We start from the raw sequence: 27,450 nt of genomic DNA on the forward strand, positions 1-27,450 counted from the left end.
CCCCTAGGCCTACTTAGGCGCCTATATCTAGGTGCCCGCATCATCCCCCACATCACTGGATCGGTTGCTACCAGCCCCACGTGGAACCTTCCAGCCAAACTCCACGACGTCTCAACCGCGGGGCCTTTTTACACTTGATCTTGGGACTAACCTTGCTCACCTCCTCACCGAGTAACCTCCCTTGTCTCCTCTCATTGGTACTTTGTCTGTTGGGTTTGTATTTCGAACCTCTCTCTTCTTTCCTCCCCATCCTCTCCACAGCCTGTTCTACAGGTCTTCTTCATTCGCCATGGTAAGCGCAAACACCCCGCAGTATCAAGAAATGCAGGATACTTGTCATGACTTTCGTGCTATGGACATGTGGCTAACTCTTTACTATAGGCCTCTACTCATAGTTCCAAGCAGCGCCTTGCGCTCGCTATCTGCGATTTCCTTTCTGCCTCAACAAACGATGGTACCCTTACCGCCGACGACAAGGACTCCATCGATGTTGCCATCAACTGTATCGCCGAGTCTTTCAAGGTCGACCCTACCGATACCTCTGCCGTCTCAGCAGCCATCGGATCGCAGAACCTCCTTCAAATTTACTCCGTCTTCGAGAAGGCCCGCGCTGATAAGCCCGCCGCCGCTCCTACTCCCGCACCCGTCGTGCTCACCGAGGAACAGAAGAAGGAGGCCGAGGCTCTGAAGTCAAAGGGTAACGCTGCCATGGCCCAGAAGGACTACAGTGCTGCCATCAACTTCTACACTCAGGCTTTGGCCATCAACGCCAGCAACGCTGTCTACCTTTCCAACCGTGCTGCCGCCCACTCCGCCAACAAGGACCACGCTTCCGCTCGCTCTGATGCTGAGTCCGCCGTCACCATTGACCCCGCTTACACAAAGGCCTGGTCCCGCCTTGGCCTTGCCAGATTCGCTCTCGGTGATGCTCGCGGTGCTATGGAGGCCTACGACCGTGGCATCCAGCACGAGGGTAACGGTGGTTCTGATGCCATGAAGAAGGGTTACGAGACGGCCAAGCGCCGCGTTCAGGAGATGGAGGCCGAGGAGGACTCTCTTCCCCGCGCTTCCCCCAGCGCTGGTAATGATGCCAACGCCGGTGGAATGCCTGATCTGAGCAGCCTTGCCAGCATGTTTGGCGGCGCTGGCGGCGCTGGTGGTGCTGGCGGCGCTGGTGCTGGCGGTATGCCCGACCTTGGTAGCATCATGAGCAACCCCATGTTCGCCAACATGGCTCAGAAGCTCATGAGCAACCCTGACCTCATGAGTAACTTGATGAGCAACCCTCGTCTTCGCGACATGGCCGACCGATACTCTTCTGGAGGTGGCATGCCCGACCTCAACAGCCTCATGTCCGACCCTCAGATCGGAGAGATGTAAGTCACGCATTCTATGTATCGCATATTGCATGAGCTAATCAGAACCACAGGGCTCGATCCATGATGGGTGGAGGAGGCAACCCCTTCGGCGGTGCTGATGGTGCCAACGGACAACCTGGACAGGGTGGTTCGCAACAGTAAGGAGGTGGATTTATGGGCAGATTTATTATACCATGACCGTTAGAAGATGCTCGGGTGTGACGATTCATTGATGAACATGAAAACAAGGCTCGGCAGACGCTCCTCTATATTAGCTTTTACTGACTAGAACTGCAAAAGATTATTCTTGATTCCATTTTGCGTGAAACAGATGGCACATCAGAAGTTTTGTGACCTGTTCCGCCTAGGTTGACGTTAGGTGTCGCGCAAGACCCTTTCTAATAATATTACAGACTGTTGGGGACTACTATAACTTGAGGTTCAGTCTCTTCAGGCACTCCCTTATTCCACCAACAACCCGCTAACCCTTCCTCCTACGCTCCCACCGAATAAACGCAGGTTGAGCGGGTCGTGAGAATAGGGAAGTATAGTCAGTTGCTGGGACTCCAGGCCTACCATCAACAGTCGAAAGCCTAAAGTTGCGCACCAATGTAGCAACAATGACACCCAAGTTGACATAGGCAAACTTCTCTCCAATACAGCGATGTCTGCCAGCACCAAAGGGCAAGTAAGGGCTCTTCGTTCCTTTAGACACGGCTCCATATCCGTAATCGATAACATCGTCGGTGTCGACCTCCTCCTTTGCCCTGTGGTCCCATCGATGAGGGTTCCAAGCTTTGGCGTTCTCAAAGTGCTCTTCACTCATTGCGGTGACTGTAGGTGAAGCGAGGATGACTTTGTCTGTGGTGATCATGAAAGGAGAATTGGGAACTTGCATGGGTGTCTTGACTTTTCGCAGGATCGAGTGGATGGAAGAGTGGACACGGAGAGTCTCCTTGACAACATTCTGGAGAAGAGGTAGTTTGTCGAGGTCAGAGTATTGAAGGGGAGGTAGAGCACCGTCAACACTCAAGTTCACGAGTTGTTCCTGATAAAGTTCTTCGGTGATGTCGGGAGACGAAGCAAGATGGAGTACAATCCAAGAACTGGCGGAAGATGAGGAGTGCTGGCCTGCCATGAGTAGAGTGATCATCATGTGGGCGATTTCCTTGTCGGGGACAGGCTGTCCGTCCTTGTAGGTGCAGCCCATCAAGTTGGCTATCATATCTGTACCCTCTTCCGAGCCACTGCTCCCTTTTCTTCGGTCGTTGATGATATCCATATAAACTTCTCGCATCTTTGCATGAGCGGCATCTCTTTTTCGATTGTGGGGTAATGGAAGCCATGGAAATAGAAAGTTGACAGGTCTAAATCCTAGGTCAAGATCGTGATATAGAGCAGCAAACTCGGCAGTGAGTTTCCTCCGAACTTCCTCGCCCTGTAACGAACGGGACGCAGTAAAGACAGTTATCTCAGCCATTGCTTTGGAGACATCGATTGTACCAGTCTTCCCAGAAAGGGATGGATCAGTTTCGACATAGTCGAGAACCTCTCGCTCAATCAGCTGGACGTGGGATTCGAGGGCTTTTTGAGTAAGGCCAAACTTGACAAACTTCTTTTGTTCCATGAGCTTCGAGTTGGGACAATCGTATACGACATCGCTGCCAAAGACGGGGATCGTCAATGGACCGTAGACTTCTTCTGCGTTGGCATCCTGGAGGCGACTGTTGAGAACGAAATCGTTGCCATCGACGCCGAGGCAAGCAACGATTTTTCGACCGAAGAGGATAAAGGTAAAGACATCGCCATGCTAGAAGATGAGTTAGCTAGTGAGCCAAAGAATATAAACTACTGTCTGTCTACCTTCTCCCGGCACTTCTCAAAGAAACCACAAGGATCCAGGCCGTAAGCGACTGCGTTTCCAAAGAAAGGGAACCAGTGGAAAACCAGCGGGGGTTCATGACGTCTTCGAGGAAGCTGCTGATACAAGAAGTTGGCGATTATGATAGCCAAGAGAGCTGCTAAAGCCCATAAGGGATATATGAGTAGAGTGAACATGGGAAGAGAGAAGAGATGTCGTGCTGCTGGTTGAAAAGATAGATCGAAGGGAACTGGAAGATTTTATACGAAAGACAAAAGCTGAAAGTCCCGAAGATAACGAGTCAAGCAGGGCGTTCCTCCCATAATCTAAGGAGTATTACATCTCGATTTGCCCTCTTCGTAATTATAGCCAAGCCTCGACACGGGGTCAAAGCCATTGTTGATTGGTGCTGCTGCCGGTTATCAACATGTCGATACGCAGAAGGATTCGTCGACTTGTCTCTGGCCAATGATACTGCCAAAGATGTAAGCTTCTACTGTAAGTTATTTCAGGGTTATCATATGTCTTGAGCTATACTAGGAGCATATAGCTTGCTGGAAGCTGCAACAGTGCCGAATACGCATTGTGGGTTTTCGCATTCGTATTCGCACTTGTCTTGGAAAGAGTTGAGGCTATCCCTACATTGCTCAGCTCCCAGGGAATTGTAATTCCACCAAGGAGAGTGGCCATGACACAGAAATCTGCTATCAAATAAGCAATTTAAGAAGAAAAGGAAGTGGTTGGTATGTTTTGCTGTTATGTCCTGTGGTGAGTTGCTTGGTGTTGTATCCTTGCACTGCCCATTTCTGCTGTGAGTCTACCAATCCACGTCTATATAGGTTCTGTTTATTCAGTGGACAAACACATACGACCATAGCTATCAGACAACTCGGGATCCCGTCCGCTCTCCGTTCGATAAACTGATAAGTGCTGAATTAGTAGTTGGGTCGGTGACGACCAGCGAATCCTCGGTGTTGTATGTTTTTTTCTTTTTCTTTTTCTTTTTCTTTTTGCATTTTTATCATTAGATTCTCGGTGAAACAGAATAGTAAACTTCTTGTTAAAGCTCAGAGTATTTTCACGGCCTTCTAGATAATGTATTCCTATGACAATACCCCAAAGTTGAACCAGCATAACTACACCCTCTGGTGGCCAGAGACTCCCGTAACCGAGTTCAAAACCATAGAAGCAACAACATAAGATTTCATTCATATTCTGAAAAGATCGAATTAACCTTACTTGGCTACCAAACCACGTATACCATAGTTGGGCTCGGTTCTTACCACTGGTGATTATGTTAGAAGAGGCTCTCAGAGAACCCGAGAAGGACATGATACTGGTATTCTTACTGAGGTATTGTTTGACTTGATTATGACAACTCGAATAGTTTGTCAAAGTTCTAGAAGCCTGGCAGTGGCTGAGTTCATTTTCAATTCTATTGCTCCCAGAGGCAAACAAGAAGAGGTGATAATGGACTTTGTGAGCCAATAGGAACCAAATGCTTTGTCAGTCAACATGCAAAGACAGATATGGCGATGCACAGTTATAAAATCACTTCCGAGTTATGCTGTCTAAGAATTTGTTCTGCTGATATGTGTGTTGACAACTGAATATCCATCAGGAAAGTGAATATCATGTATACCTAAAGAAGATAAAAAATTGGCACGGACTAAGGACTGCCATGCTTTCAGCTGGGTGTGTTTTTTTTCGGCGTTTTCAACCACTTGAATTTTCAAAGAGGTTAGCCGAGCTTCATGTGGCTGGCTGTAGATAATCTAGACTAGACAACTCATCGGAATGCCTGTTAAATCGGTCCCAAGCACGCGCTATTGGCTGTAGACCGAATTGAGTAAACTAATTCCGTGAAGTTCAAGGTTAGATAGTCTCAGATACCGTCGCTCTATCAGCTTCTGGTTGGTGCCCGCTGACTAGTCTGCATATTCCATTAGATGCTTGAATGCCCAAAAGGCATAAAAGCTATATGACTCGCACCAACTTCAAGATATCGAAGAGCTTCTGCTTCTGAGCAACAATTTTCTTTTATAGAGCACTAGCTAGTTTAGGTTCAAACTCGTTGTCTCTGATCTTCAACACATTATGTCCCGACTTCCACGCGCCGGGAAGATGTCTCTTGCTGCCCGCAAGGATAGTATGTTGGTCTCTTGTGTTCAAGTTTCTGGAAAGAGTAGCTCACTTACATGTATCCAGTTCGAGATTCCTGGGAGAACAAGAAGGGCGAATACGAAGAGATGCTCTCTGGAGTACTTGGTCGGCCATGGACTGTTGCCGTTGATCCGTGGGCCTTTTACCCCTATGCCCAGAATTGCGGTTATGAAACATCTGTCGGGGATCTCATTGCCAGGTTTGTTTTCAGACGTTCAACCTTATCTTGAAGGTTTCAGGGTGCACAATCGATTAAGAGGAGTTTACCCAAGAAATCTGTCGGAAGCTTACTTATCTTTGTCTCTTGTCCAGATATATTGATGGCATTTTATATCAATTGCGCGAGTTTGTTGACCGAAATGGAAACGAAGCTAGGGATGAGATCAATGAGATCTGTGCCGCCCATGTTATAACTATCGACTGTGATAACACAAAGACCATATCCTACTGTGCTGTCAAAGTATCCTCTGAGGGTCAGCTTGTCATCATCTTTAACGAACAAAACCTAGGGGTTAATACATCCGATGCTGCCGACAACAACAATCTCACCAAAGCGCTTAACGATGCCCCTTCACCAAGGCCCATGAGCTTCATCGCAAGAACCTCAATCAAAGACGGCTATAACAATTCTATCGGGAAGATACAAGAAAAGCTCAAAGAGATGCTCAATCAGGACATTTCTCTTGTTCCCAATTTTGAAGCAAATTTTGAGAAACTGAAAAGCAGCTCTGATGCTGATAGCGGTTGGGAGCGTAATTTCGGGGATATCCACCTCGCATATTTCGATGGTTTGGTCACGCAGCTCGAATATGAAAAGTTTGGTGAGGACGATATGCTTCGAGATGGCCTTCTCGAAGGGATGGATAAGCATACCGTTTACATCCGTATTGTAGAACAAACGAAGAGATCCTACAACGGGGTTGTTATTGAGGATGGTGTTCTTTACCTTCAGGTATTTGGTTCAAGACGTTTGGTAAAGAAGAAGTTTGAGCTAACAGATATGGCAGACTACACCCGCGAATTTTGGAGTCAACACTGCTCAGGTGGCTAGCGATATTGTTAACATCTTGTAAGGTTATTGGGTGGCGGTGATATACTGGAAAGATAGTTCTAGCCGTGTCCACGATAGTTCTTTCTGTGTTTAGTTTTTGCTATTATTATAGATGTCTCTTATATCCATAACCATTGCCATCAGACAACTTAGTGATCGAGCTTTTGCAAGACAAATATTGAAAATATACAACTCATACATGCGACCTCAGCCACACATCCTCTTAAGGCGCAAGCCTTTTCAGCTGGTCAGTAAACTACCTCGCTTCATGTCCGATTATAGGCCACGTTGAGAATGTAGGTGTGCTTACGTAGTGATATGAGCATATTAAAAGTAAGACATGCACAGTTTCATCTAGAAGCAGGTCAAGGCATAGTATTAAAAATAATTTCCACGTCAAACCAGGTCAAATATACGTACATCAAACCATACAAACGAGTTGATAAAAAGAGAAATATACCAAAATGTCAAAAGGTAAGGACCGAACGTGGATCGAACACGTGACCTAGGGATCTGCAATCCCTCGCTCTACCGCTGAGCTATCGATCCTCGAGTTGTTTTTGAATGTAGTGTTGTTGTTTGTGCATATATCTCTTAGATGCTACGTGGCGTTGAAGCACAAAAAGGACATATCACTGAAAAATGTTGATTGTCGGCAAAAGAGAGGACCGAGCGTGGTTCGAACACGCGGCCTAGGGATCTGCAATCCCTCGCTCTACCACTGAGCTATCGATCCTGTCTGATTGTTGAAGAAAACCCAGTCATTTAGCTTTAAGTAGTCACAGATATCAGCTATCTTCTCGACTCGTCAACACGTCTCTGTCCAGGGTAACAAGGGGACGAGTAGATCCAATAGCGAGAGAGCGAAATATTTGTCTGTCACAATTAACAAGGTAGGATAAGAAAAGTTTAAAAAGAGAAACGGTTTGTGCAGTTGAAGGTTTTGAGTTGCGACCGCTATCTCTGGTGAAAAAGTCTGACATGAACGTCCGTTCACTAACGTCCTGCCGGGATTCCCGCCGCAGTCATGTCATTGTATTGACTCGTGATGAAATAACAACCTCTCTATAATTGGTGGCAATTAAGTGGCTGATGGTCAAGTCTCTTTCAACGAGTCACACATTTACTATTTTCCGTGTGCGGAAAAGTGCTGCATCACTACCGGAACTGGTCAGGAGCATTTCTATCCAACTGGTAACTGAGGCAAGGTGATCAAAACGTTGTCTTTTGCTGGTCCCAGCTTGGTAGGAGGTACAAATAGTTACACTAAACCGCTTTGACGCTCTCACCAGCCATTATTGGGTATGGGTAACTGCCCAGACTTGTGAGCCATCATTAAAACCAATCACAAGACAGTAAAAGGCTATTTGCTTGATCAATTGAGCGGCCAACTTCTGTGACAGAGACCCTGATCACATCGAATAGTGGTGACCTCGCTTACGTGACAACGATGGAAAAGTCAACGGTCAACCCGACAAGCGACGCAGATCGACAACACTCTGAGGCAGCCCAAACCTTCTCTTATCCCAATAAGAAGCATGACGATATTACGCAAAGACCACTCACAACTTGCGTCTTATGACTATCATTGGAGTAACGATCTTCACTTGTAAAATGAGATTCAATATTGTCCCAAGTTGCTGGATGGCAAGTCCAGTGACAGACAACCCCGGTCCATTTAATTGAAGGCTAGGAGAACCCTGCGACACAACGCGTCAATGACGTTGAACCGTGACATCGGATTCTGAGCCCCCGCTGGTTAGTTAGTGGTATGGTAGTATCATCCCGAACGACTGGTGTTGACATTCTGCGCCGGTGTAAGTAAAAGACTCAAGATTCTATAACCGAGGGCTTCAGGCATGAATAGTGACTATGGGCGGTTATTACATACCATGCTAGTGTAATGTGATAGCATGGACAGTGAACTGATTAACGATACCGGGTCTAGAGACTCCCGAATTGACGATAGGCATTCTACTTATGGCTAGTTATTGGTTTGACGTTGCTGTCAAGTAAGTCTAGTGCTACCTCATAACTGACAGTATTCTCGATAATCACCCTTGGATGTCGCGTCGACGTGGCTGAGCTAACCCACTCGAACGATGAAAAGACCCTTCCGATCCCATCTTCTTATGACGATGCGTATCGAGGGATATTATTGACAAAGAGTTCACTCGAGCCCTGACCGGACGAATTTCCCCCTTGACTTGCCGAGGTCACAATCAATAAGGGAGACTAGAGTGCCGTCAGAGGAGTAACATTGCTTGATGGGTCATATGGATTACTCATTTGGGCGACCTCAAACAAGAGGGTCGTGCTCTTGGCGGAATAGTCCTGACGATCAGTATACAAAGAGGCTAGACAAAGGCTGATAGCTGATGCTGATCATTGTGAGTGCCGAATCCGTTCCGAAACAATAACATGTGCGTTACTTTGGGTAGAAGCATGCGCAAAAACCCTTTGTTCCAGCTTGGATGGCATGAGAGTTTTCCAGCTTGACGTTCTGTCGGAAGTTTACAAAGCCACATTCCTTCCATTATCGCGTCTCACGGGAATTTAAGTTCTTTGTACTTTGACAAGTGACGAAAATGTCTACTCAGACTTGGTGTGATGCAGGCTGTGTTCTTGCCGCTTACTTTTTGTACCCTCAGCTCATATCCCTGGTTGCTTTGACTTTGACAGACGGCATTTCCACTTTTCGATCCGCCAAAAGATGGGTATTTTCTGGGGACCAATTTTACTACAGGAGGGATTTGACAAGGGTTCATACGGGGTCTTTTAGATGGTTCTGACCATCAAAGGAAGCATCACCATTTTTTGACGAGAGGTAAAACCACAGAAAATACTGTCAAAAAGGTATAAAAAATCCTCGACACCAACATGAGCAAGTGAAGAATTCTAGAATCCATTAGACCCCTCATTCTGACTCGAGCCACAACATAGACTTTGTATGTGGTGTACTTGGCGTCACCCATCTAGAGACTCTGATTTGCTCGAGTGTCAGTGCGTGTGGTGGGTTGGAACGAAACCCGAAACAAACGGTCTGAAACGAAGTCTGTTCTCTAACTTTTTTCTTTCTTTTTTCCTTTTTACTTGCACATCATATCACCATCACGGGAGGCTTGGGAGAAAGGAATACGAGGAGGGGCAAAGGCAAACATGCTGTTGGCAGAGTACAAGACCATGCTGTGCTCTGTGCAATACAAAAGTCATGGTTGGTTTCATGAGCAAACACAACAACAACCCCGGTAAAGAAGCAATAATAGACTGTAATCTGAAGCAATCTGAGAGAGACTCACGGTTGGTGTGACGTCAGGCCAAGACTGAAAGAGAAAAATCCATCATCGTCTACGAGACTAGCCCCTGATGATCTCGAAGTATCTCCACCCAATCCATCGGCAGAGTCTACTCTCTCGAATTGTGATGCGCCATCTCGAGGTTTCAACCCCCAAAAGAACCCTCGCGTAGGAGCTAGTGATGTGCATTACATGTCCCTTTTTGTACAATGATGGGAGCTCCATCCAATAGTTTCTGCGTAGTAGTTAGATGTACTCTGTACATATTGCATCCCTGATCATCCGTTCCCTTCCCGTTCTTCCTTCTCAGCTTCTCTCTCGGCCTCTCCAGAATTTCCCCATATTCCCATTCCCACTCTTGCTAGTATTCCCATAATTATTTATCCTTCGTCCTTCCTCGTTCCATCCTTAAGAATTTGTGCATCCCCTTTATTTATTTATTTATTCATCTTCCCTTCTCTTCCTGTCTAGAAGAGTAAACAGGTTGACACCACTCGTTTCAGCTGTAAAACCGACAACCTTGTAGAGGAAAGCTGTGCTCCCTCGCCTTTGCTTGCACTCGAGAACCATCAGTCAATCAATACCTCTTGACTCTCCTTTTATTTATTTGCTACATCACTCGCATATTTATTTGTCTCTTTACCTGGCATTACTTACATTTTATTGCTTTCTCTTGGCGTGTATCCATCACCGAGACCATCACTCGACGTTATCATCTACGACACTTTCATTTCCCTTGTCCTCAAGTCGTTACACTCTGGACACGAAACGCCGATCAAATTCCTTCGGTTTACAGAAACAATCATTTAATTATCGCCGATATCGCATAAACAACTCACCCGTTTTATTTAATACATCTTGGACATCCCATCTATTCGTCACCTTTCAGTCTCAACCTTTTGGACTGAAACGAACTACCTACAAATTGTTTCACTGAAACGCAACGCATAAACATTAGAAACATCCAAACTTCATTTCTCAAATCGAGACCACGATCCTTCAGCTTGTTGGTTGTCAGCATCCTAGCGCGTTTCAACTGGGTTCCCGTTTTATTGAACCAAAGATCTATATCAATGCTTCAAGTCTGAGCCAAGCCACAATCAGCTCGTCATATAACTGAGCTTGAGCACTTTCGATAACTTGATCAAAACTTTCATTTTGGAAACAATATTCTTAACACTTGTTCTCATACACAACACATCATTCACAATGACTGGACAATCTACAAGACGATGGCTTCAGCTATCTTTCCTTCTCATGGCTGGCACCGCTTCAGCAGGATCCCTCAAGCTATCCGACTTTGAGTCGATAAGCGACAAGTCTTTCCCATCAAACTGTATTGCAGCATACGATACGCCACTCGCAGACTGTACCCCCAACGACTTCACTGGTGGCAAGGCATGCAGTGCTGCCTGCAAGGACTCAGTTCAACAAACTCAGGGCTTCATCATGGCTTCATGTGGTGACGTCTCAGCCGACTCCGAATCTCTTCTTAGCCGCGGCCAGAAGGGCAACCTCGTTGCTGTTCTCTGCCGAGATGTCGATGAGCCCCAATCCCAGTCTGAAGCTCAATCAGAGGCCAAGTCTGAGCCTCAACCTGTGTCTGAGCCCGAAACTCAAGCTCCAGCCACAACGACAACAGGATCTGCGTCTGCTACCAAGGTCCACAAGAACATACTTATCGAGACGAGTGTTTCTTCCTCGTCTACAAAAGAGAGTCTGAACGGAGACCCCTTGTCCGACGTGGACGAAGACCTCGCTACCAAGAGCACTGTTCTCGCCATCGACACTGAACAGCCCACGGGCTCTCTGCCTCTTCCCCAAGCTCCTAGCCAGATGGTCACCTCGATGACCAGATCGAGTGCTCCTAGCCAGACAGCCGAGGCAGCCAACGAGGAGCCAACTCCTACGCCCACAACCGCGGGCGGAGCTGTCCACGCTCCCAGCTTCAACTTTATGTGTGCATCTTTCGCCGTGTCCGCACTCATGTACATGGTCGTCAACTAAAAGTCAATTTGGAATGGATGCGACACTAAGATACCCAGGATGTATGAGTACTGTATTTTATTTGAGCGTGGAAAAGGTAGAATGCTGAGCAAGCATGGCAAGATAGATAGCACCAGTGGTGAGGATATCTCACAGGCAGCAACAGAATTAAAGTCGAATATAAACAATACTCGTCAAATACGAACCTCAGTTGTAATCCATTGAAGCTATTTCAGATGTTGTGTATAACCGTTTTTGAGTTGAATGATTGAGGTTGGTGAGCTCAACCAGTCATATTGTCTGGTATTGCCATAGGAGGGCCGAGTATATAAGTAGTACATAGAGTGGATGACTAGCATCCAGGTATATAAGACGATCGAATACTTCATCTTAGCCGTCTAAGTGTTGTTAGTAAAGGTATCATAAAGTAAAATGAAATAGGATGTTCGAAATAACTATACATTTAAACCTGGATTTTTCGGATTTCATCAACATCTCAACATGAGTGATTCCCAATGCTTTATTCGCCCTGCACGTTCAAGATTCGAACTACAAAGTAGTAATGGCCCAACAGTTTCACCGTAAAAGAATGAAGCCATCATCAAATTGAGTTTTGGCCATTTGCACCACCTGGTGCGGTTTTACGTCTTGGCGGCTCAATGTCAGAGCTCTTGGCCCTTGGCGCGCATGGGGTGCATCTCTGGGCATCTTGGCTGCACCAAAAATCCAGGGTCTATCAGATCTCCAAGAGATTTCCAAGACATTGAATATGCAACCTCAATTAACGTCTGTATCAAAAAGAAACTACATCTCAATAACATGCGGTATGTTGTCGGTGAAACGTGATAGCTTCATCGCGTAGCACAGACAATTCGCAGATCGCTCTTTTAGATAAAGCGGTGAGCTGACATTCCCTAGAATACGGAGTACAATTGAGACTCCAGAATTATGTACAGAAAGAGTCCGGAGCATGGCTGCGATGAGAATAGTGTGCTGCTTGAATATCTTCACTGACGTCAGTCCAACCAAGAAAAATGGTTCAACTGAGTCATATTTAAGCTTGTGGATAACAGACAGAATGTGTACCATACAGTAACTGTGATGGGGAGAGATCTGAAGAACCGACAGGGCTCAAAACTTAAACTATCTTGGGCAGGTGAATACCGTAAAATCTGGATTAATAAATGGATGCTCTGCCAAACCACTGGTAGTGCCCGCATTTCGCATGACAAAGAACAAGTTAAGCATAATATTGACCTCGCAGGACAGGCCTAGACCGGTACAATTTAAGGTTGTTTAGGTTTATGGCCGTTGGCGGTAGGAAAAAAAAAACCCGAGCTTTGATTTGGCTAACCTCTTGTACAAGCCCTGTACGAAAAGGGAAAAAGATGCATAAGTCAAGTATTGTGGGGGTACAGACAGTACTGTCGTTGATCTCACCGTGGATCAGCCTCAAGAGAATTAGGATAAATAACTCGAGAAGGGAATAATTTCGTAGAACCGAGCTTAGCGCTGTGAACTCGTCATGAAGAAAATTGCGACGATGCCAAGAAAAAGTGGTATTGGCTGTGTAGCATGGATAGTCGCCCGCAAAATTCTTGTTTACAGTTCTCGTCCGCAGAGAGATGCCGATCCACTGGTTCGTTTCTAGGAGGGGCGCATGCTATGATGACTGCTTAGATTGTTCTATATCTTGGTAGAAAGTGCAGCATCTTTGTCTCTTGACATGATGTGATTGACATCTCTTTGATATCGTGGATTAGGCGTCGTTGGGTTTTATTATCTCTGTATTGATACAAGACATGCATAAGGATTTTGAGGCGTCGAGTGGAACCTAATGTTATTGGCACTTGGAGATAAAGTCTGGGCGTTGAACAAGGGAGAAGCATGTAATATGTGATTAGCTGACGAGCAAGACACAGATCTGGACCGTTCTCGTGAGACCAGCTATTGTTGAGGCCCAATATTTTTGATCAATATTTCCAGGGGCATAAACAATGCGTATCTAGAGATAGGTATTGCAAACAATAACAAACTCAACTCTGCCGGTTTGTCCGGCTTGGGTGTTGTCGGTGGTCTGGATAAAATCATCGATGCCCCCACAGAGGCTCTTGGCAGTCGAACCAAGACTAGGATCCCTGCTGAACATTCCCTGTCCTTCACCTCGTGGTTGTGGTGAGATGAACCTGAATGGTGACGATCCCCTTGATTTGACCTAGAGAAGAAGAAGGGCCTTTTTCGGCGACACAAATCTCCAGCCGACGAGGTTAAAAACAACCTTAAAAAGGAATCTTTTGATTTCTATCTTTTGTAATCCTCTCGTCATTATCGTTAACCATTGTCCTCGTGACAGATAGAAAGATATCACCATTTGAATATCCCATCGCGCCAAGATATCTGTGGCGCTGCGTGGCGTACCATCCCGGTTTTATAGGTGCTGTTGCCCTGTGACGACACTGTTCAAGGCCTGTGCCATTTTTACTTTTACTTTCCACCCGTCCGTCCCTCGATCGCTTTGACGGGGATTAGTCTAAACGGTCGCTCTTGCTTTCCTTGTCTTGTTGAGATTTTCTTTTCTTCTTCCTTCTTTTCCTTCCAACATCCATTGGACTAGACCAGACCAGACCATCCCCTGTATCCCTACGGTCTTTTGTCTTGTCTCCCTTTTGTCGCATTCCTGTCCGACCAATTTCATCTTGTCGATGCTGCGCTTCTCACACCAGACGAGTGCCGACTACAATTGACCGCGGCGCCGCCGCCGATTTTCGCCCTTCGCGATAACGTTTGTTGTCGACACCTCCGAGGTCGCGACACCCACCGAATTCGAGATACAATAGCGACAAACAAATCGACCAATTTCTCGTATACTTAGGTATACAATTATCCCATCATGGCTTGGAGTCATCTCGACATCACCAAGCCGCACTTGGTGTACATTATCCTTGGCGGCTTTACTTCTCTTTTCATGCTATGCTCCTCTGTTATTAAGGAACGCATGTACATTGGTGAAGCTACAGTCGCTACCCTTTGTGGAGTTATCTTTGGTCCTCATGCTGCCAACCTCATTGACCCTCAATCATGGGGCTCAACCGATATCGTCACCGTTGAGTTCTCGCGAATTGTTCTCGTTGTACAATGTTTCGCCGTTGGTGTCGAATTGCCAAAGTTCTACATGGAGCGCCATTGGAAGTCTGTCATCTTTCTCCTGATACCAGTCATGACGTTCGGCTGGCTCATTACCAGTCTTGTCATTTTCTGGATGATCCCACCTCTGGATTGGCTTGACAGTCTTGTTGTAGCTGCCTGCGTTACTGCTACCGATCCTGTTCTAGCATCATCTGTTGTTGGTAAGGGAAAGTTTGCTAAGCGAGTACCCAAGCATCTTCGAGATTTGTTGTCCGCTGAGTCTGGCTGTAACGATGGCATGGCGTTCCCATTCATCTATCTGTCTCTCTACTTGATCCAGTTCAAGCGTGATGCTCAAGACGTGAGCTTCCACTTCGTTGTATACGTCCTCCTATACGAGTGTATCTTTGGTGCTATCTATGGCTTCGTCATTGGCTATATTGCCCGCCACGGTATCAGATACGCCGAGAAGCGTGACCTGATTGATCGCGAGAGTTTCCTGGTCTTTTACTTCGTTGTTGCGCTCTGGTGCGCCGGCTCGGGTAGTATTCTGGGCATGGACGATTTGCTGGTCGGTTTCGCTGCAGGAGTGGGCTTCTCAAACGATGGTTGGTTTGGCGAAAAGACTGAAGAATCACACGTTTCCAACGTTATCGATCTTTTGCTTAACTTGACTTATTTCGTTTACTTTGGAACCATCATTCCATGGGAGCAATTCAACAATGGTGTTTTCGGTTTGGTCGCTTGGCGACTGGTGGTAATTGCCATTTTCGTGCTGCTGTTCCGCCGAATTCCCATTATGCTGGCTTTGAAACCCCTTATACCAGACGTCAAAACATGGCGTGAAGCCTTGTTCGCTGGCCATTTCGGTCCAATTGGTGTGGGCGCCATTTTCGTTGCCATTTTGGCCAGAGCTGAACTCGAGCATGAAGAGCCAGTACCTCTAGCTCAGTTGCCACCCGAGAACACTGAACACTATGAGCTCATTTATCTTGTGTGGCCTATTGTGAGCTTTCTGGTTGTTACATCTATTCTCGTCCATGGATCCTCCATTGCTGTTTTCACCCTTGGAAAACGCATCAACACACTGAGTCTGACAATGTCATACACAGCTGCTCCTGAAGACGGTCCTACGTGGATGAACCGGTTGCCCCGAATTTCATCCCAATCTAGGTCTCAGGCGAGGTCCATGTCCGAAGTGTCTATCGATGAAGAGAAAGGACCACAGTTCCCTCCTGATGCTGCGATTCCAAACAGTGGTCCTTACAGTCACTTGTTGCGCAGACAGCGAGATCAAAATGAAAGCCGTTCGCCCTCCGTTGTCTCACGGAAACGTAAGAACAAGAACTGGGATGACGATCTTGGCCCTGGCGGTCCAATTGCTCAGTCTGCAATTTTCCCCCAACGGCAATCGTCCACACTCATGTCCCCCAACGAACAGCACGATCAAGACGAATTTCCCTCACAAGACAACACCGAATCAACCCTGGCTGCCGATGATAGCTCCAAGGAAAGGAACTCTGATAGAATTGAACAGGCAGGAGAGAGCCCTGCGGGCAGCAGTGGTCAGAAGACTCCTCCTAAGCCTGTAAACATCTACGAGGAGGGTCACGAAATGGTATTCGAGAACCAGGATGGAGATGTGCTTGACGTTGAGCCCGCGCCGGACTCTCATCGGGAGGACGAGAACCACGTGCCCATCACAGCTGTCAAACCAGAACATGACAAGCTGTGGACTGTTGCTGGTTTTAAGAAGAGAGTGGGTGAGGTCTACAATACCGAGATGGAGAAGCGTAAAGACAAGGGCCAGGATCGACGACATGAACCTGCCAGAGCTTACCAGTTTGGAAACACGGTATGTTAATACTGAATGCACAGAAGCAACACAAGGCTAACTTATCGCAGATTATTGTTGAAGATGCAGATGGTGAAGTTGTTAAGACCTATGAACTGCCTGCAGCCAATGGCGGGGACTCTGAAGCTGGTCCCAGCACATCTGGTGAAAAGCCCGCCGGTAAACATGGCTGGGCTAATTTTGGAGGTGTATTTGGAGGCAACCACGCAAATGAGCAAAATAGGAAGAAGTCGGTTGCAGAGACTCAAGCTGCTGATGACAAGGCTATTCGCTTCACGATTGGTGGTGTTGGTCAGCGCATGACCAAGGAGGACTTTATTCGCGAAGTGCAGAAGCTGGATTCACGAACAAGGAAAGAGGTTGTTGAGCAGTCGGATGCATCACAGGCTCTCAAGAAGGTCGCCAAGCAAGACCTTCCTCCTGAGACAGCTGTGAAGGCCGCTAAGGCCGCTGAACACCACGCTCCTGAGAACCGAAAGGGGCCTTCTGGCTCATCTAAATCTGCCGCAGTTCCCTCGAGCCCAGCCAAACCATCTGAACAAGAAGCAGAGACTGCGGTCGAGCGCAAGCGCCGTTTAGCAGCGCTCTCGAACCAGGAGGAGGAGACCAAGGAAGAGACTACCGAAACGCCAGCTGAGAGGCGACGAAGAGAGGCTGCGCTAGGCGTTGGCAACCAAGCTGACGATAGTGATGACGAGGGGACAGAAAGAGTGCCGCCTAACCGACGAGGCATTACATTTGCCGATTCGACAAGGCCTGGAAGAGGAAGAAGTGCGCAATAATGCATGGCTACATTGAGGAGCGGGTTCGTTTGCAAGCATATATGATGGTAATATTCCAGTATGACTTTATTGATTATACGGGACAAGATAATGGGTGATGCGCTACATAGTGTATAGCATACAAAATGAAGTCATGGTTCGAATTATAGATTTACTTTTCCTATACATATTTTACTCAACCTGGGCTCACTCTCGGGCTTATGACGAAAGTGTAAGCACAGAAGACGAGAAAGAGCTGTCGTATCTCCCTGTCCAGTTGCTGTTTCGACTTCGATCTCGAACAAATCCTCAGTGGGAATTGAAGGACAAAACATGTGACAGATCACGTGTATGGCTGTATCCCCATTCTTCAAGGGCATCAGATTCGATCTTGGCTTACTACTAAGGTATGCTGGAACACCGCGTCCATTCCCGCTTGTTGTTTAGCAAATTGCACATTTCACGGCTATCTTCTTTATAAATCGTTGCCAAGACATTCGACATCTACCCCAAAACCCCCCACCTTCCATATCGAGACCCAATGGACTCTGGCGATGGCCAGAGAGACTCGCCGCTTTCAATAACCTCCAATATCGCAGGCATCTTGACCTTTGTCGTTGCCATTGCTGCAGCGTTCTACGCCCGCCTCACATATCTGCGGAACAGTGATGACGAGTTCTTCCGCGTCAAAACGTCTCTGTCGTGGTATAAAACCGAATCCACATGGCTAGCAGACCTTGTAACAGCTATCAATGCCCAGCATGAAAGTTTCCATTCGCATCAACCCGAATACCAGATGTATTCCTTCGTAATGGACGATCTGCTTAATCTTGAACAGCGCCTGCTTGACATAGTCGCTGAGACAGAGGCCAAGTCGACGATGAGCGATGAGGGTGAAAGTTGGACACTCATGCCGCGGAGTTGGAGTGGCCGCACAACAGTAGCCATGGCTTGGCTGCGCGTGCGAACAAAGGCTCTGGAGTTGGTCAGACAACGGGAAGGTTTGACAGCGAGGGTGCAGTTTATGCAAATGAGTATGATCTCCTCTCGGCTGCGGGATCTTGAATCGCGGACGAAATGGCGAGAAATGAAGATGGATGAGAGTTCAAGGAAGCTTGAGTCTCTAATCGAGAACCAAAGGGATCGAATTCATCGGTTAGAAGACCTCGTAAGACAATGGTCACATCGTGATCATTCTGGTCTTTCGCGGGCAGGGACGTTGACAGGCCTCGAGTTCAAAGGTGTAGAATCAGAGAGTTTGGTTGGTGATGACGGCTCTACTGCAATGTCTGAGTCGACAGACTTAAGTCCATTGCGGAGGCCAATCAAACAATGATATGCTGTTCTATCTGAATCCGTATCCATTCTTGTATGCGTATGCGACAGCAATGCAAAGACTGGGAAAGGCCCAGAGAATATCCATCTCGACAACGGCCCAAACCCACAGGCAACCTACAGGAGGGGCTTGCTTCATGACCGCTATATAACTGTAGTTGTTGCTGATGTAGATGAGGTAGCAGCCGCCCAGTGTGCTTGCGACGAAGAAGATGGCTTGGCGAATAGTCTCCTGATACTGTTGGGGGACAAGAGGAATCAACTGTTTTTGCGAATAATGCGGATGGAGGACGTAAAATAGAGAGATAAACACTAAATACCATCATGTTAGTAATGATGGCAACTTGGGATAGGTAGAAACTTACAGAGCCAAGCTGTGAGAGTTCGCTGGATTACAAGAAGCCAATCAAGTTCCATAGCGTACTGTCGCTGCACAAGCACGTCGAATGTAAAGTGAAGCATAGCGATAATGCCGGTCCATAGTAGAGTTTCGAGGATACGTTCTGTGCGAGGCGACAAAAGGGGTCCTTCGCCGTCAAGCTCGCGCTGTCGACGATCGGCTTCAGCAAAGAGATCGCGACCCTTTGCGAAATCGACAAGTGTCTCCTTGTTTGGACCAGAGCGATCGGGCTGTTCAAGTTTGATATCCTTGACGGACTTTTCTTTGCGTTGGCGGGCCATGATTGGGTGTGAAATGAATGTACTATGTCGTGGTTGAAGCGTTCTAGAGTAATAGAGATGCAAGTAGCTAAGCTGGAGTTCAATTTAGCTGAGCTGTTCCTGAAAGACAACGTCAACAGGTTACTTGAACAGGCTTAGCGTATCCCACACCAATGGAAGCCTCGGGCCATGCCGCACTGCCTGCACTTCAATGCATGAAGGAAGGCGATTTCTCTATGGCTTGAAAGGTGGACAAGGGGGCTTCAGCTGGGTCTAGCTACGTTCTGTGAGATCCAGTGCTTTCTGTCTACCAAGGTTGTCAGGCGGTGAACCGTTGGTCGATTTTACAGCGTGTAGGTACTGAAAGGTCCCATGGGGGTTGCCTTAGCGATTGGCATTTGCGCCCTCGTGAACTCCTGCCCCTCCATACCCAAGTTTCACTTGTCTTTCCCACGTCTCGTGCCACTTTTTGTCTCAGCCATCCTCCATCACAACTTGTTTACGATTCGGGTCACGTCCAGCTTCCCAGAGGGGTTGAACTCCCTCTTTTAACAGTGCAATTGAACTCGGTGCAGCTTTCAAGCTCTGCTTACAGCTATATTAGGCTTTGCGCTGCCACAGGGACTCGTTTGCCATCCTCTAGAAATACCGTCCGTCGCAACCGAAGCCGAATCGCAATATTGTCTCCGAAGCCGCCGACATGAACGTTCTTCACATCTTCGCAGGCCTCGCCGTCGTGGTGCCGGGTATTTACATGTTCACAGCGAACCAGGCTCAGTCGACAATCAAGAACAAGCGCGTTTGTCTCTTGATCGCACACCCCGATGACGAAGCCATGTTCTTCTCACCTACCGTCCTCGCCCTCACACGACCTGAGAACGGAAACCACGTTAAGATTCTATGCTTGAGCACTGGTATGAGCCAACTGCAACGACCCGTGCTTTACAAGCGCATCATGATGATGATGATGATGATGCGACAACACAAAATTGGTTGAAAGCAGTTTTGGCTGATGGTGATTTTTTTGGTGTGCTATAGGAGATGCCGACGGGCTAGGAGACGTTCGCAAGCAAGAGCTGGTCAAGAGCGGTTTGGCGCTGGGACTGCAAAACGAGGATGATGTCTTCGTAGTGGACAACCCGTACGTTGACCGCCCCACGAGCCACTGACTATCTAAGAAGCTAACGGAATACTTCACTTACAGCACCGACTTCCCAGACTCCATGACCAGAATGTGGGATAAGAACCTAATTGCTCGCCTACTAGGAAGCACCTTTGCCCCCAAATTCGGCCACGAGCGCAAGAACAACCTCAAGCCTACAGCCGCCATTGATATCCTCATAACCTTTGACAGCAATGGCGTGTCCTCTCACCCCAACCACATCTCCCTGTACTTGGGTGCCCGTTCCTTTATCCAGGCTCTCACCTCGACTGAGTCTGAATGGCCGAGCCCTGTAGATCTATACACTCTAACCTCAGTGGGCATTGTGCGCAAGTACTCGGCTTTCATGGACTTTGTCCCTACATTGCTCTCGTATCTGGGAGTCAAAAATGAGGACAAGGAGCGTCCTGAAGGTCTGGTCTTCATGAACCAGCTTGTTGGCCGAGGCGCATACGGCACAGCTTGGAGTGCCATGACTCAGGCGCACAGGAGCCAGATGGTCTGGTTCCGCTATGGCTGGATCACCCTCAGCCGATACATGGTCATCAACGACTTGCGCCTCGAAAAGGTCAAGGCACAGTGATCAAAAAGAAGTACAAAGGAACCGCATGGCCAGGGGAGTTTGGAAACTACTTATCTTGTGTTACTATTTGTATGTACGACGTCGGCGTACGATATTCTTTTATACCTTGCTTGCATCTAAACAGGAATCTACGAGGGTTTGGCAGTTGCTGCTCGATGCGGTTGACGATTAGAGACTGGTTATACACAGCGTGAAAACAAAAAATTGATAGATATACTATATGAGTTGTCGCCCAGCAGGCTCTATGGTCCTGTCTTCCTGAACGCCTTGATATAACATGAACCATTAGGTCGACTTGATGGGTTTCTTCTGCATCACCTGCTTGAACACCTGCAACGCTGTTTCGGGTTCTGTCATACTATCAGTTGATGTATATCTGATGTGACCTGGATAGGTACTTACGATAATAGGGCACTGAATGTCCAGCCTCCCAAACCTTGAGGAAGGACAAGTTGTCTACAGTCTTGTATCGACCTTGAGCTTTGCCATCGACTGTGTAGTTGTCGAACGGCGCTGCTACGAATTCTTTCTGGCCTGGCCACTCCAGTGCATAGGAAGCCCAGAGTACGCCCTCCCAGTTGCAGATCCAGTCTATTGTGAAATTAGCATGTGTTCTGATAGCAACAGTAACTGTGGACTTACCAGTATCTCCAGCCCAGATTAGGGTGTTGATACCACGCTTCACAACATCAGCCAAAGGCCCGACATATGAACGTGCCCCTGTTTCCACTGTTAGCAATCTCGTCCGTCATTGTGCGTGTAGGAATACAAACCGTCTCCTGTTTTCGCCATGTTTGCGTAGACGGTGTCACTACACTCGGCAAATCGGGTGTTCGCTCCGATTGCGTCCATGACCTCAGCTCTCGTGATGTACTCAAGGAACGTGTCTGGCGGGTCAACATCGTTTTGGCCGATGCGTACATCGTAGACGTTGAAGTCGGTCCCTCCCGCGATCACAAGATTGGTGAACATTTGTGTATTACAAGCATCATCAGCCTTTGCGCATTCTTCGTCCTGGCCTTCTAGTTCTGTGCAGTTTTCCATAGCAGGCAAGCAGTACTTGTAGTATGAATCGAGAGAAGTCCTCAGCTGTTTGTTTGTGAGGATCTTCTTGTAGGGGTTGCGGTTCGCATACGTTGCGTATGACTTGTACTGTCTCTTGGGTTCGATCCAGCCGTTGTTGATGCCCAGCGCGACCATGTCGATCTTGTGGGCGTCGAGGTGACCATCGTCGATCTGCTCGTTTTGATTGAGGAAGAAGTCGGCGAACTCAGGACCGTAGTGTCCGCCATATGATTGAGTAAAGAGACCAAACTCTCGCGACTTGTACTTGGGGAAACGGTCCAAGAACGCTTGCATGAACTTCCAGATATAAGGAGCTGCCTGCGCTGTTGAGTTGACATCTTCTGTGCCAGTGCTGAAGCCAGTGCCGATGGGCTGGTCGATGTAGAGCATATTTGCGTACTCGTTCCATGAGTAAGGGTTCAGAGTTGGCTCTGTGTCGTTGCCGACGAAATGGCAAGGTCCATGTTCAGTGAAAAGACCGACCATGGAAGAACATCCAGGGCCACCATTCAGCCAGATAGCAAGGGGTGCATCCTCTGGGTTATTACGGGCTTCGAAGAACCAGAACCACATGCTATGGTTCTTACCTGTGGCTCGAATCAGTATATGATGGTACCCCGGGGATGGGCTTACATACCAACGGACAAGTAACCCGAGTGTTGATCAACACCAGGCGTAGTCTCGCAAATCCCCGAGTTACTAGTAAACTCAAGGATAGAATTAGTAGCAGCATGCTGAAATGCTGTAAGGCCATGGCGTTCAAATGTTCGGAATCTTGGACTATCAGGAGCAAGACCACCCCAAGCATTGACTGAGCCGATGAGGCTCAACACAGCCGCGGGCACAAATGAGAAGCGCATCTTAGGTTGGATGGTGTAGAATCTGACTCTCCCGCGACATGAGAAGAACGAAAAACACACTTGACATTCTATTTATAAAGCATAAAGAACCATCGCACCTGTATCTCTTTGCAATGTGGGACGAGCCCATCTGATCCTGGTTACATCACCGCATCAAAGTCTCAGAAAAGGGAAGAAACGCATGTCTCTTCAACGAGCATTGATCGTCCAAACAACCATGTATGGACAATTTTAGGCTAGGCTATTTCTCCGATTGATTGGCATGTTTCAACGAAAAAGTAATATGAGACCAAAAATGGAAGCGCGCTTGGACGGATATGTCCAAGCAGATCAGTTCGTTTGCTTCAGAATCCGGTGAAACGATCCTCTTTAACAAGTTCATTCATCCCGGGTGTACTCCATACAGTGGGTTAGATTGATGGGCAATGGTCTTTTTACGCGAATGTAACTTTACGATCCTTCAAATATTGGTGGTGATCGTATGTCGGAGAAATGCAATCCTCTTGTCCTGACAAGCTTGGGAATCAAAACTTCCCTATTGAGATTAATGATCGACAGGGGACTCACCAATTGGGACTTGTAGCGGGAGGATCTAAACGCGCGCGGTTCTTTCTTTGATGATCCAGTAAGCCAGAACCACAATTCTAGCACAAAGACAGAGCACATGGGTAGGCCTCAAAGTCGTAGAAAACTTGGCACTATATGCCCAAGAGTCGATAGCTTTCGGATCTGCCCTTTGGCTATTTGTTTTCTATACTTTATGTCCACCTATACCTTGTGTGTTCTAAACTCAAGTTTTCTACCACTCGCTTATTGCACTTACATATCCAACACACTACTGAGTGCGTGAGTGACTCCCAGCGTGTAATGTCCTTTGACGAAAAGGTTAAGCAGCTTGAGCCTTTTTACTGATACAACTCACAGTCGCTAACTTCGTCATCCCACGTCAGTGTACTGCATAACTTCTCGATATTTTTCCCGCGTATAGAGCTTCTCGTTCTCATCGAATCATGTGATATGAGTTAAGAGTTACTCGGATGAAAGATGCATTATCATCAATTGTTCAAGATAGCAAACGGAGCCACGTTAATCTTATCCCTTCTAGATAGTGGGTGGCAGAAAAGATGGCCTCTAGCTGTAGGGTAGAAAAATAAATGGCCTAAGATCGTACCCTAAATGTATAAGGTGATCTGCTAATTTCGTCCCTTATATCTCAAGCGGCCAACTTTTCTGATACCTCTACTCTTTCATGAGGTTAAGATGTTTGATGGCCCAAGTGTCTTAATGATAACCAAAAACAGTTGACAATAAGCCATCTCCTCTCAACTCGACAGTATTTCCTTTCCCCTCTTCAGCCATGAAATCACCTTTCACACATTTCTCCAACTCTGCACTATCTAAACGCATCATAAATGCAACTCCAGGCCAAGATGTTCTCCGGTGATCTTGCATACGTTCGTTCAATCATCCCATACAGGCGTCCAAATGTCATATCGATTCCACTTCGCAGCATGAAGTCACCCCTGCGCAGCCCAGTTGACAGCTACTCGCCAGATAGGAACAAAGACTTTGAGGGGAAAGTCTGCGAACGTTTACCGATTCCGCAAAACTACTTGACGACGAATAAAAACACAACATGGTTACAAAGTCTCAAGACCAAGGCGACGGTTTCTCCCTAGTTCGGGTTGCGCAGGCCTCTTACATTTCATGTACTGTCGTCTCAGCACCAAACAATTCCTGCAATACGTTGCAGTCGGCCGTTCATCTCACGTCGCACAAAACAACACAAGCCTTCTGTTACACCCCAGACCGCCGATTGTTGATGATTATGGCCGAGACAGGAAGGTTCGGCAGTATTCATAGGCGGGATGCAATAGGCAGAAAGCAGGGATTGGTTGATACTGGCTAAAAGAGCGGACAGTCCAATCTCTCATAGAGCATGTAGAATGGATTTCACAGTTCAAGGGATGCTTTTGGGGTGTTGGGTTTCCATATCCTAAATTTATGTTACTCACATTGATCTTAGGGTAGAAGATCAGTGAATCACAACCAAGTCTTTACCCTCGTCTACATGCCAGGCAGTCATACCTTCCCTATCGACAACATATCAATACGACAGGTTTTACATACGATTACTTCATATTCCTTGACATCATATCTTCGCATCACAATTCTATCGGACCAAGTATGAACAACTACTACAACCAGGTAATCCCAGGCATACTGGGTACCCTTGGCGTCTTGTTACTCGCTGGGTGTCTTTAGTATTTGCACCGCAGTTCAAAGAAAGACAAGGAGCAACTCCGCTACATTCTGATCATGCTCTTCATTTTCATTGCTTTAGTAAGTACCTAGTTATTTGATTTGGCCCCACACGAGACAATCTTCTGACTGACGTCTTCGTCCACCAGCTCGCATACATAGCCGAACTGATAATCCTTCATATGCTGGAAGGCTCAGAGCAACCATTCGACACAATTATCGATATTTGCACAAAAGTATGCGAAGATAAGCCCAAAACGTCGTATGCTAGTCTGTGGTTTGCCAGTCTGACTGTCTATGCCATTCTCTACTTATCTGCCAAGATAGCCGTGTTGACACGTCTTTATCACCTGACGAAATCTTCATCAGACTATTGCAGCCCATGGCGCATTCTAATAGTCTCTATTATCGCGATATCGGCCTTTGCTGCAATTCTAGCATATCTGATTCATACGAGCGGCCTCATAAAGCCCTCGCCATGTAGGTTGGGTGTTTACATCACGTGACGCGAGTTAATGATTTCTACCTAGATTACAGCACCCGACCCGATTACACGCGGGACATATACATCACGGCCGGGAACGCTTTCACATATCTCATAGTCACAATACCACTATGTGAGCTCCTTCCAAAGGCAAACGTGTGGGGAATGGTCTCGATGAGTGTTTTTACAAGTGGCGTCATAGCTGTCGCAGTGATTGCAATCCTACGCTGTTCTCATGCCTACTGGACCCAAGGAATCATGAACGTCGCAGGCCGGGACTTGCTGATCGGGGAGATATTCACTGCCATCACTTCGTCAAGCATATTTCTTGTGATGGGAGTGGATACAGATGGTAAAGACGAGGTAGAGGCAGAGGCAGAGGCAGAGGCAGAGGCAGAGGCAGAGGCAGAGGCAGAGGCAGAGGCAGAGGCAGAGGCAGAGGCAGAGGCAGAGGCAGAGGCAGAGGCAGAGGCAGAGGCAGAGGCAGAGGCAGAGGCAGAGGCAGAGGCAGAGGCAGAGGCAGAGGCAGAGGCAGAGGCAGAGGCAGAGGCAGAGGCAGAGGCAGAGGCAGAGGCAGAGGCAGCAAACTTACCAAGCACATGTGTTCTCATGGGAGTAGATACCACAGCCTAAGTCTTAGGATATAAATACTAAGAAGTATGAATGGCATAAGCTGACCTACAAATTTCGTCTCTTATCTTCATCTCACTCCTAGTCTGCTAGTCTAGTCACCCCGCGGTTTCCGGGTTCGGGGCGGGGGGAAGCATCCACATTGTGGGCCAGCCAATGGGGGCATGACGTGTAGAGGCTGGGATAATTTTCTCGGGCCTTGAACCGATAGAAACTTGATGACATTGAAAAGGAAGACATGAACCTTTTGATTCAACATGGTTGTTTCTCAGACTCACTTGGTTCCTTTTGTGGTTTGTCCGCTTATTAATTTACATGCAAGCATTCATTGTCGCAAACATTGTAGACATTCTTGATGGGTGGATAAGAACAACCGTATATCCGTGACATTAAAGTATGGAACCGTTGGAGATTCGTAAACGTCTTGGCGTTTGTTCACCTTCTTGACCTGGATCTTTAGCGTCAATAAGGACCAGATAATAAAGGCCGACGCGTTGAAAGGTACCTTAGTAGGTAGTTCAAGGGAGGGGATGGAGAACTCTTACAGGAGTTCAAACAGAGGGAACACCCCAGATTCAGATGACAGACATCTCCCCTGCTCCCTGCTCTTTAGTCCACTCCCTGCCTCCTCCACTTGCGCTTGCACTTCTTTCGTTAAATGATGCTTAACTATTAGGTACTAGGAAGCCTTGTCAGGTTTATCTGAGCCTTTTACAAGATCCCAATTCATGCGCACTCTTCTCCCAACCTCCAGTGTCTCCATCACTTTTCTTCCTTCTTGCAACGCAACGCCTCGTTTTAGCTTGATGCTTCCGGTGATAGATCTGACACCGATCTCTTCGCTTTTGTTTCTTTACCTCTCACGGCTCAAGGGAACAGATCCATCCATGACCGTCGGTTATACACAACCTCCACCTCTGCTCAATACTCCCGACGATACAATCCGCAAAAC

General features: G+C 47.3%; 10 protein-coding genes and 2 non-coding genes across 12 annotated transcripts; 7 read left to right on the forward strand and 5 right to left on the reverse strand.

Annotated features, from left to right (window-relative positions):
- Positions 1–79: 79 nt before the first annotated feature.
- On the forward strand, positions 80–1,675 carry EDB82DRAFT_500672 (uncharacterized protein). The gene is made up of 3 exons (XM_065608632.1): positions 80–292; positions 382–1,376; positions 1,430–1,675. The coding sequence occupies exons 1-3, from the start codon at positions 290–292 to the stop codon at positions 1,518–1,520; spliced, it is 1,089 nt and encodes a 362-aa protein (XP_065464960.1). The 5' UTR covers positions 80–289; the 3' UTR covers positions 1,521–1,675.
- A 3-nt stretch (positions 1,676–1,678) lies between these two features.
- EDB82DRAFT_446069 (cytochrome P450) lies at positions 1,679–3,416 on the reverse strand (the record flags this gene model as incomplete). Its single annotated transcript, XM_025735752.2, has 2 exons — positions 1,679–3,168; positions 3,222–3,416. 2 exons carry the CDS (start codon positions 3,414–3,416, stop codon positions 1,840–1,842), a joined length of 1,524 nt encoding a protein of 507 aa, XP_025586427.1. The 3' UTR covers positions 1,679–1,839.
- Positions 3,417–5,297: 1,881 nt separating this feature from the next.
- On the forward strand, positions 5,298–6,455 carry EDB82DRAFT_536997 (uncharacterized protein; the record flags this gene model as incomplete). The annotated part of the gene is made up of 4 exons (XM_025735753.2): positions 5,298–5,368; positions 5,428–5,581; positions 5,695–6,334; positions 6,390–6,455. The coding sequence occupies exons 1-4, from the start codon at positions 5,317–5,319 to the stop codon at positions 6,453–6,455; spliced, it is 912 nt and encodes a 303-aa protein (XP_025586428.1). The 5' UTR covers positions 5,298–5,316.
- Positions 6,456–6,910: 455 nt separating this feature from the next.
- Positions 6,911–6,982, reverse strand: EDB82DRAFT_t127. Its single transcript has one exon. It is a non-coding gene; the product is annotated as a tRNA-Cys (tRNA).
- Positions 6,983–7,097: 115 nt separating this feature from the next.
- On the reverse strand, positions 7,098–7,169 carry EDB82DRAFT_t126. Its single transcript has one exon. It is a non-coding gene; the product is annotated as a tRNA-Cys (tRNA).
- Positions 7,170–10,569: 3,400 nt separating this feature from the next.
- On the forward strand, positions 10,570–11,749 carry EDB82DRAFT_182544 (uncharacterized protein). Its single transcript, XM_025735755.2, has one exon. It carries the CDS (start codon positions 10,939–10,941, stop codon positions 11,734–11,736), a length of 798 nt encoding a protein of 265 aa, XP_025586429.1. The 5' UTR covers positions 10,570–10,938; the 3' UTR covers positions 11,737–11,749.
- Positions 11,750–14,605: 2,856 nt separating this feature from the next.
- On the forward strand, positions 14,606–17,740 carry EDB82DRAFT_556310 (alkali metal cation/H+ antiporter Nha1 C terminus-domain-containing protein; the record flags this gene model as incomplete). Its single annotated transcript, XM_025735756.2, has 2 exons — positions 14,606–16,696; positions 16,747–17,740. The coding sequence occupies 2 exons, from the start codon at positions 14,606–14,608 to the stop codon at positions 17,476–17,478; spliced, it is 2,823 nt and encodes a 940-aa protein (XP_025586430.1). The 3' UTR covers positions 17,479–17,740.
- EDB82DRAFT_182554 (uncharacterized protein) lies at positions 17,739–18,956 on the forward strand. The gene has a single exon (XM_025735757.2). The coding sequence runs from the start codon at positions 17,999–18,001 to the stop codon at positions 18,791–18,793; it is 795 nt and encodes a 264-aa protein (XP_025586431.1). The 5' UTR covers positions 17,739–17,998; the 3' UTR covers positions 18,794–18,956.
- EDB82DRAFT_182563 (uncharacterized protein) lies at positions 18,798–19,812 on the reverse strand. The gene is made up of 2 exons (XM_025735758.2): positions 19,158–19,812; positions 18,798–19,104 (listed from the first exon to the last, which is right to left on the reverse strand). Exons 1-2 carry the CDS (start codon positions 19,471–19,473, stop codon positions 18,803–18,805), a joined length of 618 nt encoding a protein of 205 aa, XP_025586432.1. The 5' UTR covers positions 19,474–19,812; the 3' UTR covers positions 18,798–18,802.
- Positions 19,688–21,220, forward strand: EDB82DRAFT_182556 (putative deacetylase LmbE-like domain-containing protein). The gene is made up of 4 exons (XM_025735759.2): positions 19,688–19,805; positions 20,057–20,366; positions 20,491–20,593; positions 20,657–21,220. The coding sequence occupies exons 2-4, from the start codon at positions 20,153–20,155 to the stop codon at positions 21,195–21,197; spliced, it is 858 nt and encodes a 285-aa protein (XP_025586433.1). The 5' UTR covers positions 19,688–19,805; positions 20,057–20,152; the 3' UTR covers positions 21,198–21,220.
- A 338-nt stretch (positions 21,221–21,558) lies between these two features.
- On the reverse strand, positions 21,559–23,122 carry EDB82DRAFT_429527 (Alpha/Beta hydrolase protein; the record flags this gene model as incomplete). The annotated part of the gene is made up of 4 exons (XM_025735760.2): positions 21,559–21,788; positions 21,840–21,917; positions 21,971–22,849; positions 22,900–23,122. 4 exons carry the CDS (start codon positions 23,120–23,122, stop codon positions 21,559–21,561), a joined length of 1,410 nt encoding a protein of 469 aa, XP_025586434.2.
- Positions 23,123–25,236: 2,114 nt separating this feature from the next.
- EDB82DRAFT_182656 (uncharacterized protein) lies at positions 25,237–26,547 on the forward strand. The gene is made up of 5 exons (XM_065607151.1): positions 25,237–25,465; positions 25,534–25,654; positions 25,712–25,864; positions 25,915–26,231; positions 26,376–26,547. The coding sequence occupies exons 1-5, from the start codon at positions 25,442–25,444 to the stop codon at positions 26,499–26,501; spliced, it is 741 nt and encodes a 246-aa protein (XP_065464961.1). The 5' UTR covers positions 25,237–25,441; the 3' UTR covers positions 26,502–26,547.
- Positions 26,548–27,450: the final 903 nt, after the last annotated feature.

The sequence above is a fragment of the Fusarium venenatum genome (assembly GCF_020744135.1).
Source record: "Fusarium venenatum strain MPI-CAGE-CH-0201 chromosome Unknown EDB82scaffold_2, whole genome shotgun sequence".
NCBI lineage: Eukaryota > Fungi > Ascomycota > Sordariomycetes > Hypocreales > Nectriaceae > Fusarium > Fusarium venenatum.

What these genes read in the sequence shown, in the direction of transcription:
- EDB82DRAFT_500672 (XM_065608632.1), top strand. An exon ending in GACCCTCAGATCGGAGAGAT is followed by an intron (nt 1,377 to 1,429) that starts GTAAGTCACGCA and finishes TCAGAACCACAG; the next exon opens with GGCTCGATCCATGATGGGTG.
- EDB82DRAFT_182544 (XM_025735755.2), top strand. Translation starts at nt 10,939, where the DNA reads ATGACTGGACAATCTACAAGACGATGGCTTCAGCTATCTTTCCTTCTC.
- EDB82DRAFT_182554 (XM_025735757.2), top strand. Translation starts at nt 17,999, where the DNA reads ATGGACTCTGGCGATGGCCAGAGAGACTCGCCGCTTTCAATAACCTCC.
- EDB82DRAFT_182563 (XM_025735758.2), bottom strand. Translation starts at nt 19,473, where the DNA reads ATGGCCCGCCAACGCAAAGAAAAGTCCGTCAAGGATATCAAACTTGAA. An exon ending in AACTCTCACAGCTTGGCTCT is followed by an intron (nt 19,105 to 19,157) that starts GTAAGTTTCTAC and finishes GATGGTATTTAG; the next exon opens with TGTTTATCTCTCTATTTTAC.
- EDB82DRAFT_182556 (XM_025735759.2), top strand. Translation starts at nt 20,153, where the DNA reads ATGAACGTTCTTCACATCTTCGCAGGCCTCGCCGTCGTGGTGCCGGGT. An exon ending in GATTCTATGCTTGAGCACTG is followed by an intron (nt 20,367 to 20,490) that starts GTATGAGCCAAC and finishes GGTGTGCTATAG; the next exon opens with GAGATGCCGACGGGCTAGGA. An exon ending in GTCTTCGTAGTGGACAACCC is followed by an intron (nt 20,594 to 20,656) that starts GTACGTTGACCG and finishes CTTCACTTACAG; the next exon opens with CACCGACTTCCCAGACTCCA.
- EDB82DRAFT_182656 (XM_065607151.1), top strand. Translation starts at nt 25,442, where the DNA reads ATGCTCTTCATTTTCATTGCTTTA. An exon ending in GCCCAAAACGTCGTATGCTA is followed by an intron (nt 25,655 to 25,711) that starts GTCTGTGGTTTG and finishes CTGCCAAGATAG; the next exon opens with CCGTGTTGACACGTCTTTAT. An exon ending in ATACAGATGGTAAAGACGAG is followed by an intron (nt 26,232 to 26,375) that starts GTAGAGGCAGAG and finishes GCAGAGGCAGAG; the next exon opens with GCAGAGGCAGAGGCAGAGGC.